General features: G+C 39.3%; 3 protein-coding genes across 3 annotated transcripts; all 3 read right to left on the bottom strand.

The window, feature by feature from the left end:
- Nucleotides 1-90: 90 nt before the first annotated feature.
- LOC139133685 (uncharacterized) lies at nucleotides 91-1,038 on the bottom strand. Its single transcript, XM_070700442.1, has one exon. The coding sequence runs from the start codon at nucleotides 1,036-1,038 to the stop codon at nucleotides 91-93; it is 948 nt and encodes a 315-aa protein (XP_070556543.1).
- A 1,228-nt stretch (nucleotides 1,039-2,266) lies between these two features.
- On the bottom strand, nucleotides 2,267-2,680 carry LOC139133682 (uncharacterized). Its single transcript, XM_070700436.1, has one exon. It carries the CDS (start codon nucleotides 2,678-2,680, stop codon nucleotides 2,267-2,269), a length of 414 nt encoding a protein of 137 aa, XP_070556537.1.
- Nucleotides 2,681-2,691: 11 nt separating this feature from the next.
- LOC139133681 (uncharacterized) lies at nucleotides 2,692-3,816 on the bottom strand. Its single transcript, XM_070700434.1, has one exon. It carries the CDS (start codon nucleotides 3,814-3,816, stop codon nucleotides 2,692-2,694), a length of 1,125 nt encoding a protein of 374 aa, XP_070556535.1.
- Between the last annotated feature and the right edge of the window lie 10,301 nt (nucleotides 3,817-14,117).

The following is a 14,117-nucleotide window of genomic DNA, read 5'->3' as shown; positions in this document are numbered from 1 at the left end:
AATTTCAAAATTTCATGTACAGATTGTAATACAAATCATGTAATCTACATCATGAAAATTGAAAACAAAATGTTTATGTCCATTATAAAGTCAATCAATGTCTAGTTCCAAAGGACACAATTTCGAAATAGGTCGCGTAAGTGTATTAGATCCAACTTGGACTTTCACAACGCGTACATGTCCATCTCTTCCTGGTTGGACAGCAATCACTCTACCCATAGGCCAATTACCACGAGGGGTTCCAGGTGAGATTACCAGAACTACATCTCCAATCTTTATATCCTTTCGAGGATGGATCCACTTCCTTCTGGAATTTAAGCCTGGTAACCATTCTTTCATCCAACGGTGCCAAAAGTGTCTTACCAATTCTTGGATTCGTCTCCATCTTTTCCTAGGATTAAAGTCAGTTGAATCCACAGACTCTGGTGCAAATTGTCCACCGATCTGCCCATGCAGGAAATGATTCGGTGTTAGGGGTGTGTTGTCTGCTGGATTTGCTGATTGATATGTCAATGGTCTAGAATTGATTAGCGCTTCAGCTCCTGTAAACGCAGTCATCAGTTCTTCATCTGTAACATCAGCTTTGCCCAAAATTGCATAGATAGCTCTTTTAGCAGCTTTTATCATGGTTTCATGTACACCACCAAAATGTGGTGCAAGTGGTGGATTAAAGTTCCACTTTATTCTTCGATTGGCAGTTGCTTTTCTGATCCGGTCTTGATCCAACAGTTTTACCAACTGTCTCAGCTCCTTATCAGCTCCCACAAAGTTACCACCATTATCGGACATCATTTCACATGGAAGACCTCTCCGGTTCGTCATCCGGTAGAAAGCATTAAGAAATGAGTCAGTGTCAAGTCCAAAGGCTATTTCCAAATGAACTGCCCTTGTTCCAAGACATGTAAACAAACATAGATATCGTTTCTCTCTGCGTTTTCCTCTTCCTTGAACAGTAATGAATGGTCCAGCAAAATCCGTTCCTGTATAGGCAAAAGCTCGTAATGATTTCTTCAGTCTGATTTCTGGTAGAGGGGCCATTATTTGTTCTGCTGCTTTCGCCTTTCTTCGTTCACATTCATTGCATTTCTTCTCCCATTCTCGAATTTCTTCTCTGGCAGAAATTATCCAGTATCGAGTGGATATTGCTGACAATGTCTGATTTGTGCCTGCTGCATGCTTTCCTTCTTCATGTAAAACTTGACAATAAGCTTAGTTACCCAATGCTTCCGTGGCAAGATGATTGGGAAACGTGTATCATATGGTAGACAATCTGCATACTTCAATCGACCATCACATCTTATCAGACCATCGCTATCAAGCCTAGGCTGAAGTACAAGTAACTTACTGCTTTGGGGTAGTTTCTTGCCATTTGCCAGTGATGAATATTCTTCTGAAAAGGCTTGCATCTGCATCTTTCTTATTATTCTAATTTCTGCATTTTCCAGCTCTTCAGGCAACAGTTCTCCTGTGCTTCTTTGATTTGGCTGACAGTTTTCCAGAAAGCGATAAACCCATGCAGTGATCCGTTTAAGTCTTTTCCAACAGGAGAAGTGTATTGGGTTGAGTCGCCAATTAGCATCTTTCTCAGCTATGCTCATGTATGATTGACTCTCTGGAGTGCAGTCATTCTGTAGATGTTCTTTGCTTGTATGTTGTTTCTGTTGTCGATTTCTCTGATACTTTGATGGTGGTTTTTGGCCAGTATACTTCTTCTCTGCATAGAAAGTCTGGACCATTCCACCACATTTTGTTGTCAACCAAGTTCAATGCCTGTACACCTCTTGTTGCAATGTCAGCTGGATTGTCTTTTGTCGGACATGCCGCCTCTGATCAGGACTTGTAGAATTCTGTATTTCACCAATACGATGTGCAACAAATGGCTTAAATGTCGACTACGTCCTCTCACCCACCAAAGAACATCCATGCTGTCTGACCAAAGGTTGACTGCTTAAGTTCGGTCTCTAAAGCTCTTGAAGAGGCTGTGGCCAGCCGCAAGCCCAAAATTGCTCCCATCAATTCAAGGCGAGGAATACTTGTAGCTTTTAAGGGTGCTACTCTTGTTTTTGCAGCTACAATTTGGCTGTGTACCGAACCATCATCGTAAGCATATCTTGCATAGGTCACTGCACAGTAAGCCTCTTGAGATGCATCTACAAATGTATGCAAAGTCAACAATTTGTCTTTCTCAGAAGGTAGTTGTAGGCATCTGGGATTTTGATATTGGCGAGGTCATTAAGTTCAGAAAACCACTTGTAACCTTTTACCTCTAAATCTGTAGCAGTGTATCATCCCAGTCCAGTCCAGCGGCCCACATTTCCTGGAGAAGGATTTTTGCTCGGATAATGTAAGGTGCCAGCATACCAAGTGGGTCAAACAGCGTAGCAATCTTCTTTAGGAAGTTGCGTTTCCAGAATACAAACTTCTCAGGCAGATTCAGTTGAAATGTGAAGACATCTTCTTCCGCCAACCACAATACACCAAGTGTCTTCAATTTCGGTTTGCTTTCATTAAAGTCCATCTTGCAAGCCCTATCTTCTGTGGGTATCTGTGACAATACTATTGGCGAATTCGATAGCCACTTATGAGCATGCATACCAGCTCTCTTCCATAATTCAGATAATTGTCTATAAAGTTCGATGCCTTGTTCGTCATTCATCACAGAGTCCATGCCGTCATCCATATATGTTGATTTCAACACAGTTTCTGCTGCCATAGGAAGTTCAGCTGCATTGGCTTTTGCATGTGTTTGAGTGACAAACTGAGCTTGAAACGGTGAACAGTTGCTCCGAATACCACACGCTTGAACTCGTACACATCTGGTGGTTTATCTGTTTGTAGCTCTCTCCAGAGAAATCTGAAGTATGGCCTGTCTTCCGGTGCTATCTGTATATTTAAATACATCTCAGAAATGTCTGAAACCAAGGCAACGGGATTTTTCCGAAAACGGAGAAGCACATCAAATAGGTCACGCTGCAATTTAGGACCTTGGTGTATAATATCATTCAGAGCTATGTCTTCATACTTGGCTGAAGCATCGTACACAATGCGAGTTTTTGTTGTAGTTCTATCAGGGCGTACTACTGCGAAGTGCGGGAGATACCATTTGCTTTGGTTCTCTTCAGCTTCTGGTATCTTGTGAACATATCCTTTGTTCACATATTGTCTGATATTTTCAACGTACGCTTTGCCAATGTCCTCGTTCTTTAACAACTTCTTTTCTGTATTCAAAAGTCGTTGTTTGGCCATATCATAGTTGTTTGGTAGTTCAGGGACGTCTTCCCTCCAAGGAGTAGCTACCTGGTATCTTCCATCTACAAACGTGAGTGAATTTTGGACCTTGTGTAACGCTATTTGGTCATCTCTGCTCAGAACTGGAATTTCTGATATATCTGGAATATCCTCAATCTCCCAAAACTGCCTTAGGGTGTTGTTGATCTCTGCGAGTTCTGACGAGTGCTTCACAAAATACGTATGAGCGAAATTTGTCTGGTGCTGCATCTTATCTACATTACTGCAAACAGTGTTGCCAATACATGTCCACCCAAGAGGAGTCAGTCTAGCTATTGGTTCACCAGGACGTCCTCTGATGTCTCTGTATGAATAGTGAAGATCAGCATAGTCCATACCAATGAGAATATCAATAATTGGTTTGGAACCAAGTTTTGGAAAGCTGATACCATCTAGATGTGACCATCTCCCAGCATACTTACTCCAATCCACTACTTGCATGTTGCCTGTCACTTTATCGGTAGTGAACGCTGTGACTTTCATGTCAACTCTACCATTTACACTTTCTAGTCCGATTTCCACTGGCATTGTCTCAAAAGTTTCAATTTGTCCATTTAAGACATTCACATCCACTCATTGTGGCTCACTTTTAATACAAGTTCAGCAGCAATGTCAGCATTGACATAAGTCTTTGTACTTGCGTCATCCAAAAGTGCATTCACTGTGATTTTGCGACTCCCGTTCTTCAGGATAACTGGAACAGTATGAAGTGCAGTGAAACTGGCTTGATGGGTCGACTTTGACATCATTGTTGTATTAGGCAACTGACCTGATTTGCGTAGACGCTCCTCCTCCATGGGGGATGTAGCTATATCATTACATGCAGCATTAGCCTTTTGTTGGACAGAAGTGTTCAGCATACCCTTGTTAGAAGTGCCGCAGGGTGCAACATCGTCCCTATTTGGACTCATATGTCGACTTGGATTGGAACTTTTGTGCAAAAGTCTGTTATAGTTGTCTCTGCAGCCATTTATTCCACAGATTCTTGTTCGACGACACATTTTACCTTGGTGATCGTCTCCTAAGCAATGATAACATAGTTTAGCTCTTTTTGCAAAGTCCCACCTTTCGACAGCATCCATTTTCTTGAACTCCTCACACTTCCACACCATGATGATTGTTGCAGAATTTGCACAATCTAGGTCCACCTCTAGGTTTATTATTGTAACCGAATGTACTTTCATTATGTCCAAAGAATGTTTTGTTAGTATTCCTTGTCTTTTTGTATTCGACAACACCTGCAGGTTTGTCACTTAGACCTTCAACAGTTTCAAAAGCAATTGTCTGAAATTCTGCTTCTTTGTTGATCCACTCTCTTAGTACCTCTACCGATTCTATCTTCTCTTTTTCAAATAACCAACGATGATACTGCGATAACATTGTTTTTGTCATCTTCTTCTGCAGCTTGATATAGAGCGATCCCTGACCTAACTCATCATCTCGACCAGCTTCCTTCAAATTAATTACTGTTATGTCTAACAAATCAGCAAATTTCTCAACATCTTTCGGATGCCCTGGGCGTATTGCTTTAAAGTTCTCAAGTTCTTCAATGTGAAGAGCAATCTGACGACGCTTACCTCCGTATTTTCGATTCAACCTGTCTTTTGCAGCTTCATATGCTGTCGCGGAATGTCCGAGGTTTTCTATCGCTTTAAGTGCTTCCCCTGACAAGCACTGACGTAACTGTAGCAACTTGTATTCAGCAGTTGCAGGAGCTTGGTCAATACAAGCAGTAAAAGCAGCTTTCCAGTTTTCATATGTCCGTTTATCACCAGAAAAGACAGGAATAGGACACCCGTTGTAACTGTTTCCAAAGGTCATGACCAATAGCAGTGGAAGTTGTCTGAGTGTGGGATTGATCCTGTGATCTTTCTGTAGGTACAGTAGTGTCAACATTAGTGTCAGTTGGTGAATGCCTTTTTTGCTCATTTGTACTCACCAGTTGAAGTTCAGTGTCTATTTGGCTTTCAAGCTGTTGATGTTTTAATTGTACCTGTTTTCAGCATCTGTTACTCGTTCATGCTCCCTTTTCAGTTCTTCTTCATACTCTTTCATGCGACGGATATATTCTGCTTCAAGTTTATTTCTATTGTATGTAATTTCTTTTTCCCTTTTCTCCACTTCCGCTCTAACATACTGAGCATATTCACGAGCTTCTGTCTCAGCTAGATGAAACTTGTTGATCTTTTCTGATACGTACATTCCACGTCCTCTTTATCTTTCTTGTGTTTACTTTTTCTGTACACGCTACTTTCTACTGTCGAAGGTTCATCTTTTCTAGCGTCTAAACAGTCCTGAACTCTGTCCTGTGCATTTTCGAACTGTTTTTCAAGTATGTCCATTTCTTGACCGACTTTTTGTCCATTTTTGTTATCTTTTCTCTTGAAATATTCGTTTGACAGCAAAGTCATAACTTCCATAGCCTTTTCTTGTGCTGTATTAAGATTTTCTCGAAAACGTTTTACTTCTTGGCGACTAGGTAGTTCTTCTTCCAACAACTGTAGCAACTGGTGTCTACTTCTGGTGAAAGTTGACTTCGCTTTTGCCTTCTGTTGCTTCAGAACTTCCAACCGCTGTATTTCTTCTTCTTGCGCCCCATTCACTTCTTCCTCTGCTTCGTGCTCTTCTACTGTGTCAGCTGCTGCCATCTTCGTCCTGGTACTTCTGTAGACCTTCCAACTAAAATCTTCGACGAATACTTCTACTTGTAGACCAAACGCAGGCTCTGTATAGACCAAATCTTCTCAGCAGTCTTCAACCATGCTCTGCTACCAAAATGGCGTGAATAACTCTTCAAAACTCTTCAAAACTCTTCAACCGTGGTCCCTACACAAGGACCGTGCTTCAACAGACGATTTGCTGTTCTTGAGATATCACGACAATAGACAGAAAAAAGACAGACAAACAGACAGACAGACATCGCTTGGAGCTCACTTTTAAAAGACTAACACCCCCTGGTTTCCACCATCCAATAAAATGAAGGCTCCCTTAAGGGCATTGACGCTTAAAGGAAACGGACAACTGACCATGCATTGTTTCTCGTATATAGAATTTTTTGCTGTACTCTTGATATCTCTCTATCCTCATCGATTTGTTTAGCAAAATGTCAATGGCGCTTTTTATTCTTCTTCTAGAGTTGCATTAATTACAAAGATAATGTTATATAGTGACTGTCAATGATAAGTCACAGGAACAAAATGCATTATTAAGAAAACCTTTCAACTAGAGAATAATGCTGTGTGAGCACTGCATTTTACTTACTGTATTTAGCTTAGCTTGATGTTGTAACACAACAACCTACCACACCGGTTTTGAACGACAAACGCTTAGGTACTCAGATTGGAGGGAGCATTTTAGATGTTACATGTATACGGAGTGGCGGACAACATTTTTTACTGTCTTCAGAAAGCTGGCTGCTTATTGTACATTTGCATATCTTAAGCGGGGCAATGGTTTACCTGATGCGCGTGAAATCATTTCAAGAAACATGGCAATGCTTAACTAGGAATTCATAATTCTATTTTTAATGCACACAGACATGATATATTACTGCGCACGGCAAAAATATCTAATGTGAAGAGCCAAACTCTAATTTCGTTTCAATTTTAAATTATTATTTTATTATTATACTTTATTTCAAGAGGGTAATCTGATTACAATAGATAAATATTGTAATTTACATCAGAGCCCTCAAAAGCTGTACAAAAGCTCAAGAAGATGCGAGAAAAATACAGTTCGTATAAATAATAAATACAAAATTAAATGATCTAATCCAGATCAGAACCTTCGTTTACAAAATTTCATGAAGAGATAACTGTGCAAAGCAGATTTAAATGACAACAAACTTTCACAATTACGAATATACACAGGAATAGAGTTCCAAATTTTCGTATCTCGAAAAGCAAACGACCTTTGACCCATGTAGTCCTGAACCTTGGTGGGTAAAGGTCACCAGCGCTAACACTTCTAGTATTTAAACGATTCATTTCAGAAAGAAGTCGGAAAAGATCTCTGATATAGCTGGGTGCTAGGTCATTAAGAGCTTTGAAAGACATAATAGCCGTGAAGTACACAATGCGAAGATCAACTGGTAACCAATGCAAACTGATAAGCAGAGTTCGAGAGGAAAATGTCATGTCCACACCAAGAATGACTCTGCCAGCTCTTTTCTGAAGTTTATGCAAACGTTGCAGATTTGTCTTAGACGTATTACCCCATACAATACAGCAGTAATCAATCAAAGAAAGAAACAAAGCATTATAAACCAATAAAAGTACATTTCTTTGGCAAGTAGCGCGAAGTCGTCTAAGAACACCTATTCTGGTCGAAAGCTTTTTACAAAGATCATTTATGTGGTCGTCCCAACTTAAAGTGTTGTCTATTTGTACACCAAGTAGTTTGTGGCTAGTAACATCGTCTATTCTAGTGTCATTAATATGGATATAAAACACAATGTCAGAGTCAAAAAAACTTTGATTTGGGGGAAGATGCAACAACCATACACTTTGTTTTTGTAGTATTGATAGCCATGTTATTGTTATGGACCCAATTTGAAACTGGAAGAAGATCTCCGTTCATACGATTTTCAATGTGATTAATATCAATACCTGAAACACACATAGTCTGGTCAACAGCAAACATATTCAAACTTCCCAAATTGAGACAAAGCGGAAGATCATTAATAAACATAAGGTGGCGTGAATAACTCTTCAAAACGACGATAATTTCTTCTAACAGCTTTAATGCCAACACGGACAGAGTATTTATATACAGACCAACAAATGAAATACAGAGTAGCATAAAGCTATACAGAACGTAAATCTGTCAACGGTTTTGTGCTTAATTTGCATATACGTTCATTGTACGTTTGAAACATTTATACCAAGTTAAGGATCTCTGTTATTTAAATATATTCAAAGTGTATGATTCATTCATTTGCTAAAGGGTCTCTTTTCCATAAGGAATAAGAGGGGCCCTAAAATTGAACCTTGAGGAACTCCACTTGCCATCGGCATAACATCAGAGTGTGCTCCCATGTACGTGACAAATTGTCTACGCCCTGAAAGGTAGGAATGGACCCACTTTAGTGACATTTCGGAAAGCCTTTACATAGAAAGTTTTGTAAGCATATTTCATGGTCAACGATATTGAAGGCTTTACATAAATCTAAATACATAACACCACTGTATAAACCCTCATTCGTATTCTGTAACAGCTGATCAGTAAACTTGATATAAGGTTATATAGCTTATATAAGCTTGATAATTGGTATAAAATTAATTTTTTACGGCCTCGACCGACCTTGCTAAATCTTCATCTTATTCCTGTATGACAAATTCATATTCTGTACAACTGAAAAGATGACACTATCAGAGGATAATAAAAATTACACGACATTCCCGGTATGTCTAGAGAACAATTTCAATATTTATGTTAAAACTACAGCAACAGTAAATTTTTATATTTTTTTCAGTGTTAATTTTGATACCTTTCGTTAACCCTGGTACCTGTATTAAGCCTCTTCAGCAGATCAAAATACCCATGACCTTGTTCGTAAATGAGACGTGTCGCTGTGTGGAATGTATTTTATACAGTCGACAGGTCAGACTTGAATTTGATTATCAACACGCACGATTTAGTCAATGTTGATAAATTATGGACAAGGTATCTGGATACTGTGGGTGAGGTTGTCCTGGAAACCCACTTACATAAACTCCGGAAACCTGATGAAATGTTTTCAGAAGTAACAGTCAGAATGGCTGCTGCATGCTGCTTTCACACTGCAAGCACGTACCAAGGACTTGTGAAAGTGAATTTTATGCGTTGATATCTCTGATATCACACGTAGAAAATTTGACAAAAAGAGCGTCCGTTCCATTCCTTTAACATATAACGCGCAGGAAATTGCTCATATGTAAAACTAATATGTTAGATGGATATTCACAGCAGTTTTAAATAGATTTCAAATATGTGACGCGTTGCCAAAATTAAGCAAATAAAATACGCTTTTATGCCCTGTAGTATCACATCAACGATGAATTAAAATAATGTTTCAAATCTAACCCGCTATCAACACACTGCAAGATATTTACAAACAAAGTCTCGCTTGGGCTCCCAAAGTGACATCTTTTGTAGATTTTGCACTTAGAGTAAACTAGTCAAAACAACCTACATGCATAAGGTCAGAAGTATGTGCATTCTTTATTTGTTGTTAGTTCTACCTAAGGTACCCCTAAAGTCTAGCTAAGTCAAATATCATCTACTCAATATTGGTAACTTTGTGTATTGCAACTTTGCGTTCATGCTTCTAACCTTCAAGAGACACTTGTCGACTGATTGAACCTTTTTAAAAAAAATAGTAAATATAGATTGAAGCTTTTTAAAAAAATTGTAAATATAGGACGAAGTATTTGCAAGCATAGTGAACTGATAGAATGTCTTGCATGACGACAGGAGAAATGCTGAAGGGAATTTTGGCCACCGGAAATAGTTATTGTCTTGTGCAGGGGTGGGGGGGGGGGGGGCGGGGACCTACATAATCTTGAAAGCATTGTGGGGAAAATTCGACTTCGTATCACAGCAGCTTAAGAGTTTGAGATAGTGATTATTCTAAACATACAAATGTAATCACTGTCCATACTAGAAAAATCCTTTCTTCGTGAAACAAGCCAAGCTCATCATTTTTCATCTTTTTATGCATTTCTGGCATTAAATTCCTCGATCACCAAATAACTTACATTTGCTTCAGTAGTCTTGTGTGTTTTACCAGTAGAAATCCGCCATACTGAAAATATCGTCCAACATCCGAGAAATTTATGACACATTTAGGCCATATGTAGCAAAATAATTGTACCGAGACTGAGAAATGCAAGCACAGATCATTAATAATTGGTAAGGCGCTGTTTAATCAATCACACCATCATCTTGGAGATTTTTCAAAAGGTTATAAAACGATGAATAAACCATGTGGAATGTAGTCTTCGATCGTCTTCACCTGAAGACTTTTTGTCCCCTTGCTCTTTTCGATACGCCAAAAAATGTGACATTTTGTTTTACCCACAGGTTATCGTAATGTTGCTTGGATAGTCGTTTGAGGCGGGCGGCCGCCCGCAGGTCGCCGTTTACTTGGAAAAAATGAATATTGCCAAATTTCGGCACATGTAACATTTCTAGGCCGGCCATACTGGAGCAATAAACATTTGAAGGTATTTGTGATAGTCGGGGATCATTTATTTGACGCCAGATTGTTTCTTATGTTTCTTTTAGGCTGCTTGTCTGAAACGGTGTCTGACCTTTCTATTTTTTCCAAGTAAACGGCGACCTGCGGCCGCCCGCCTCGAACGACTATCCAAGCAACATTACGATAACCTGTGGTTTTACCAAGGCTACAAAATACTTTACAGATACTCCCTTTCTACTTATTTGTCAGGTAACGTTATTAACATTGAAGTTACACCAGTTATAATGGCGGCGACCAAAAAGATATCATTTCTGTGTAGGTGTACTATCATTAAGCGCAAAACAGAAAAGATATATGGCTTTGCCATATTTTTCCTATTTTGTTATATGATAATCATCGTTCATTTTAGCTGCATTATATTGTCCTTTCGAAGAAAAGACGTCAAGCAAATTGCCCTTACAAATTTTTCGAGTGCCAAAAATGTTCTCATGTCCTTTAATATATGCAAACTTGTCTATCACAAACTTGAATTCAAGAAGCTATTGTTCGTCTTCTGCGCCATTTATAATTTTTGTACAGCATGAAGAGCTTTGCAAGTATGAAATTATTATAACAATTTGTGGATTAATGAATTAAATGTTTATTGATTGTCTCCCGGGTAACTCCATTCCTTATCAAATTCGCTGTGTGACTGGTATGGCCAGAAACGGTTGAGGTATTTGTGACCCCGGGCAAGCTTGGGTTACCCGATTCAACTTCGTGTCATATCCACGATGATTGCCACAGACCCTTAGTTGGTAAACGTCTGGCAATCTAGCCTGCGGTTTTAAGTCGTTTACGTTGTGTGTACATACACAGTTATCAAACTGCCGTATTTTCAAATGATCATATCATTGCAAAATTGGCGAAACCAACAGTCTTTAAATCTTTTAACTGATAATATGGAATCTAACCGATTTAACATCGCGCCATGGACTCTGCAGAGTACAACAGAAATGCATATCTTGTTCTAAATGTGCGGATATATTCTCAACTCAGCCAGCGTTTGATAATGTGAGAGTTTGACAAATCAAATCAAAATCATTGATTGCACATTTGGTCTGCAGTGCGTATTTTGGCTTGTATTATAGCCGAGGTTGAGCAGGGCAACACATGAAGCATGTTCAGAATCGCCAGACAAGCTGTGCCATTTGACTCCTTCCCCGTTTCAGTGTCTTTCATGAACTGACACACAGTTGATGAACTCTTGGCAGTATGCTCTGTGATCGTTTCAAGATAAGAGTCGTTTCGGATTCATGACAGAGTACCATTGTGTGTGTTAGATCACATGCCCAGGTTGGGATCGGTTTAGACTCTCCACAGTCGCTGTGTCTTGTTTTTGCGCGCCGCGATGAGCCTGCATTCGAAGGCTGTGCAGCTGTGAGCACGCGCTGCCAGACACAGCGACTGTCAGTTCTTGCAAGTATATGAATATTCATAAGGGTAGTGACGTCAAAAGAAAAACCTATCTAACTGAGCGCGGGAGAATATATACTAGTAGCTGGTAGACTTATATACGCGGTATGTTTTTATTTTTTATTTTTATTTATTTGGCTATGGTACTTGTCATTTTTTATTTGATTAACGGATGTGTGGAGTTCTATAAAGTACCCGGATCAGGCAGAAATCCGACCGGTCGCTTGCAAGAACGTCCAGACCCTGGGATTCGCGTCGCGTCTCTGAAGGGCGCGCGCGTGTTCCAACAGGGAAGAACGCGAATCGCAGGGTCTCTGCCAGACTAGGATCGGTTTAATCTGCATACACATTACTGCTTGCCAGCTCTAGTTCTGGCAACATCTGCGAGCGGGACAACTCCATCTGATAATGGTGTTACTCCGCATGTATGAACAATGACGTATATTCATGCGTCCGTTTATTCGATGTCGTCGGCCGATAACTTTTGCGTGCTGTTTCAAAATGGCTGCCTAAACACGAGATGTATGCCACCGCGCACCGCAGCATTGTTGGTAATGACAAGGAAAGGCAACTGAAACTGGAGTAAACAACTGCGGTGCAGGCGTTGTCGTGTACAGTTGAGCAATACATACTAAGTCAAGACTGAAAACAGAAGCCAGTAAATGGTTAAGACAAACAGGTGTCGAACACCTCTAGCACTGTCCTACCATACATCAAAAATGGAAAAAATGAAAGGACAACGACAAACAGAAAAAATGATCATCAAACATTCACATGATAAAAACAGAGAAAATGTCAGATAAAATCTCACACAGGAGCAAATTACGTTGGACGGCAACTGTGACAGCGGCATGTTGTTATCCATGTACAAGTGTCAGTGGAATTGAAATGAGTTTTAAATTTCTGCTGATAAAACAAATTTACTTTAGATTTAAAAAGATATAAACTCTCTGAAGATCTGACGCGGGAATCCAACTGGTTCCATAAGGAACAATTCTGTTAAAATAAGGACGTGTAAATGAATCTGTACACGTATGGCAGGAATGAGATTTGAGTTTTAAAAATCGTTACTAGATCTCGTACTGGGATAATTTAAAGTGGAACTAATTTAAGATACAAAGTCATCGAAATTTACATCACAAAAACCATAAAAACACTTGTAGAAAATATTAGATCCGCTATTTCTCTTCTGTGTGTTAGAGGCAGAAGGCTAAATTTAAAAAGCCTGTCTTTGTAATCTAAATCCGCGTCTTTTTCCTCGCGTTCTTGGAAGAAAATCAATTGAATATACCCAGATTAGTTTGTTATTACACGTATGCGACCGTTGAAAGGGAGCCTGATTTATTATCTTATGGACAATGTCTAGTTTTGTTTTATTATGCCGATGCAAACCTTTATCGAGTTTTCGACGGACATCATGACGATGGCATCCACATTACGGATTGATCCACTTTACTTGAAACTCGAGAAAGAGATGGACGGAAACGATGTAGCCGAAGTCAAAGGTTTGCTCGTAGGTCATCAAATTAAGAAAAAACGATGCAGATAAACTTCGGTCAGGACATTTACCTCAATTCCACAACTTTCCCTAATTGCTCATGAAATTATCAACCATACAGAGAGAAAGGCGACGCTTAGCTTTTATTAACTGTTTACCTGATTATCGATTTGCATCAGAATCTCTTATTGAATTCTGTATAGAAGTTCAATTTTTTCCTTTAGGGTAGAACGTGCCTCGGGGACACTAATTTGGACTCTCAAACTTTTAAAATTCTCTTCTGATATACCACTTGTGGGGATTCATTTTAAAGCTCTTGATACTTTTCACCAGCTTAGTTTTTCGAAATTCCAAAATTTTATTTTTCTCCATAGAGTTAACACAGGGATGTTGGCCATTTTGAATTTTAAATATCTGTAAATCTTAAATTATTTGTTTCCCTAGTACAAAAATTTGCATGAGGACCCCCGGTTTTTATTCTTGATTTTGAAAGAGAATGGTTGAAAGATTCCTCAAGGAAATTTTGAGCAAAAGTTTAAGTCTTTCACTTTCGAGGCGCGAACTTCCTTAAGTGCCCTTTATCAATGCTATTCAGTATCTCTGTCAGGAGTCCGAGATCATTCTCTCTGTATGGTTGATAATTTCATGAGCAATTAGGGCAATTTGTTGAGTTGCTTCAATTCCGCATTTCCCCGG

Source organism: Ptychodera flava, chromosome 5, assembly GCF_041260155.1.
Source record: "Ptychodera flava strain L36383 chromosome 5, AS_Pfla_20210202, whole genome shotgun sequence".
NCBI classification, from domain to species: Eukaryota; Metazoa; Hemichordata; class Enteropneusta; family Ptychoderidae; genus Ptychodera; species Ptychodera flava.
Note: the sequence above shows the minus strand (reverse complement) of the source record. Positions and strands in the feature narration are given on the sequence as shown.

Excerpts from the sequence above, each read along its gene's own strand:
- LOC139133682 (XM_070700436.1), bottom strand. The coding sequence starts at position 2,680 with ATGGATGACGGCATGGACTCTGTGATGAATGACGAACAAGGCATCGAA.
- LOC139133685 (XM_070700442.1), bottom strand. The coding sequence starts at position 1,038 with ATGGCCCCTCTACCAGAAATCAGACTGAAGAAATCATTACGAGCTTTT.
- LOC139133681 (XM_070700434.1), bottom strand. The coding sequence starts at position 3,816 with ATGCCAGTGGAAATCGGACTAGAAAGTGTAAATGGTAGAGTTGACATG.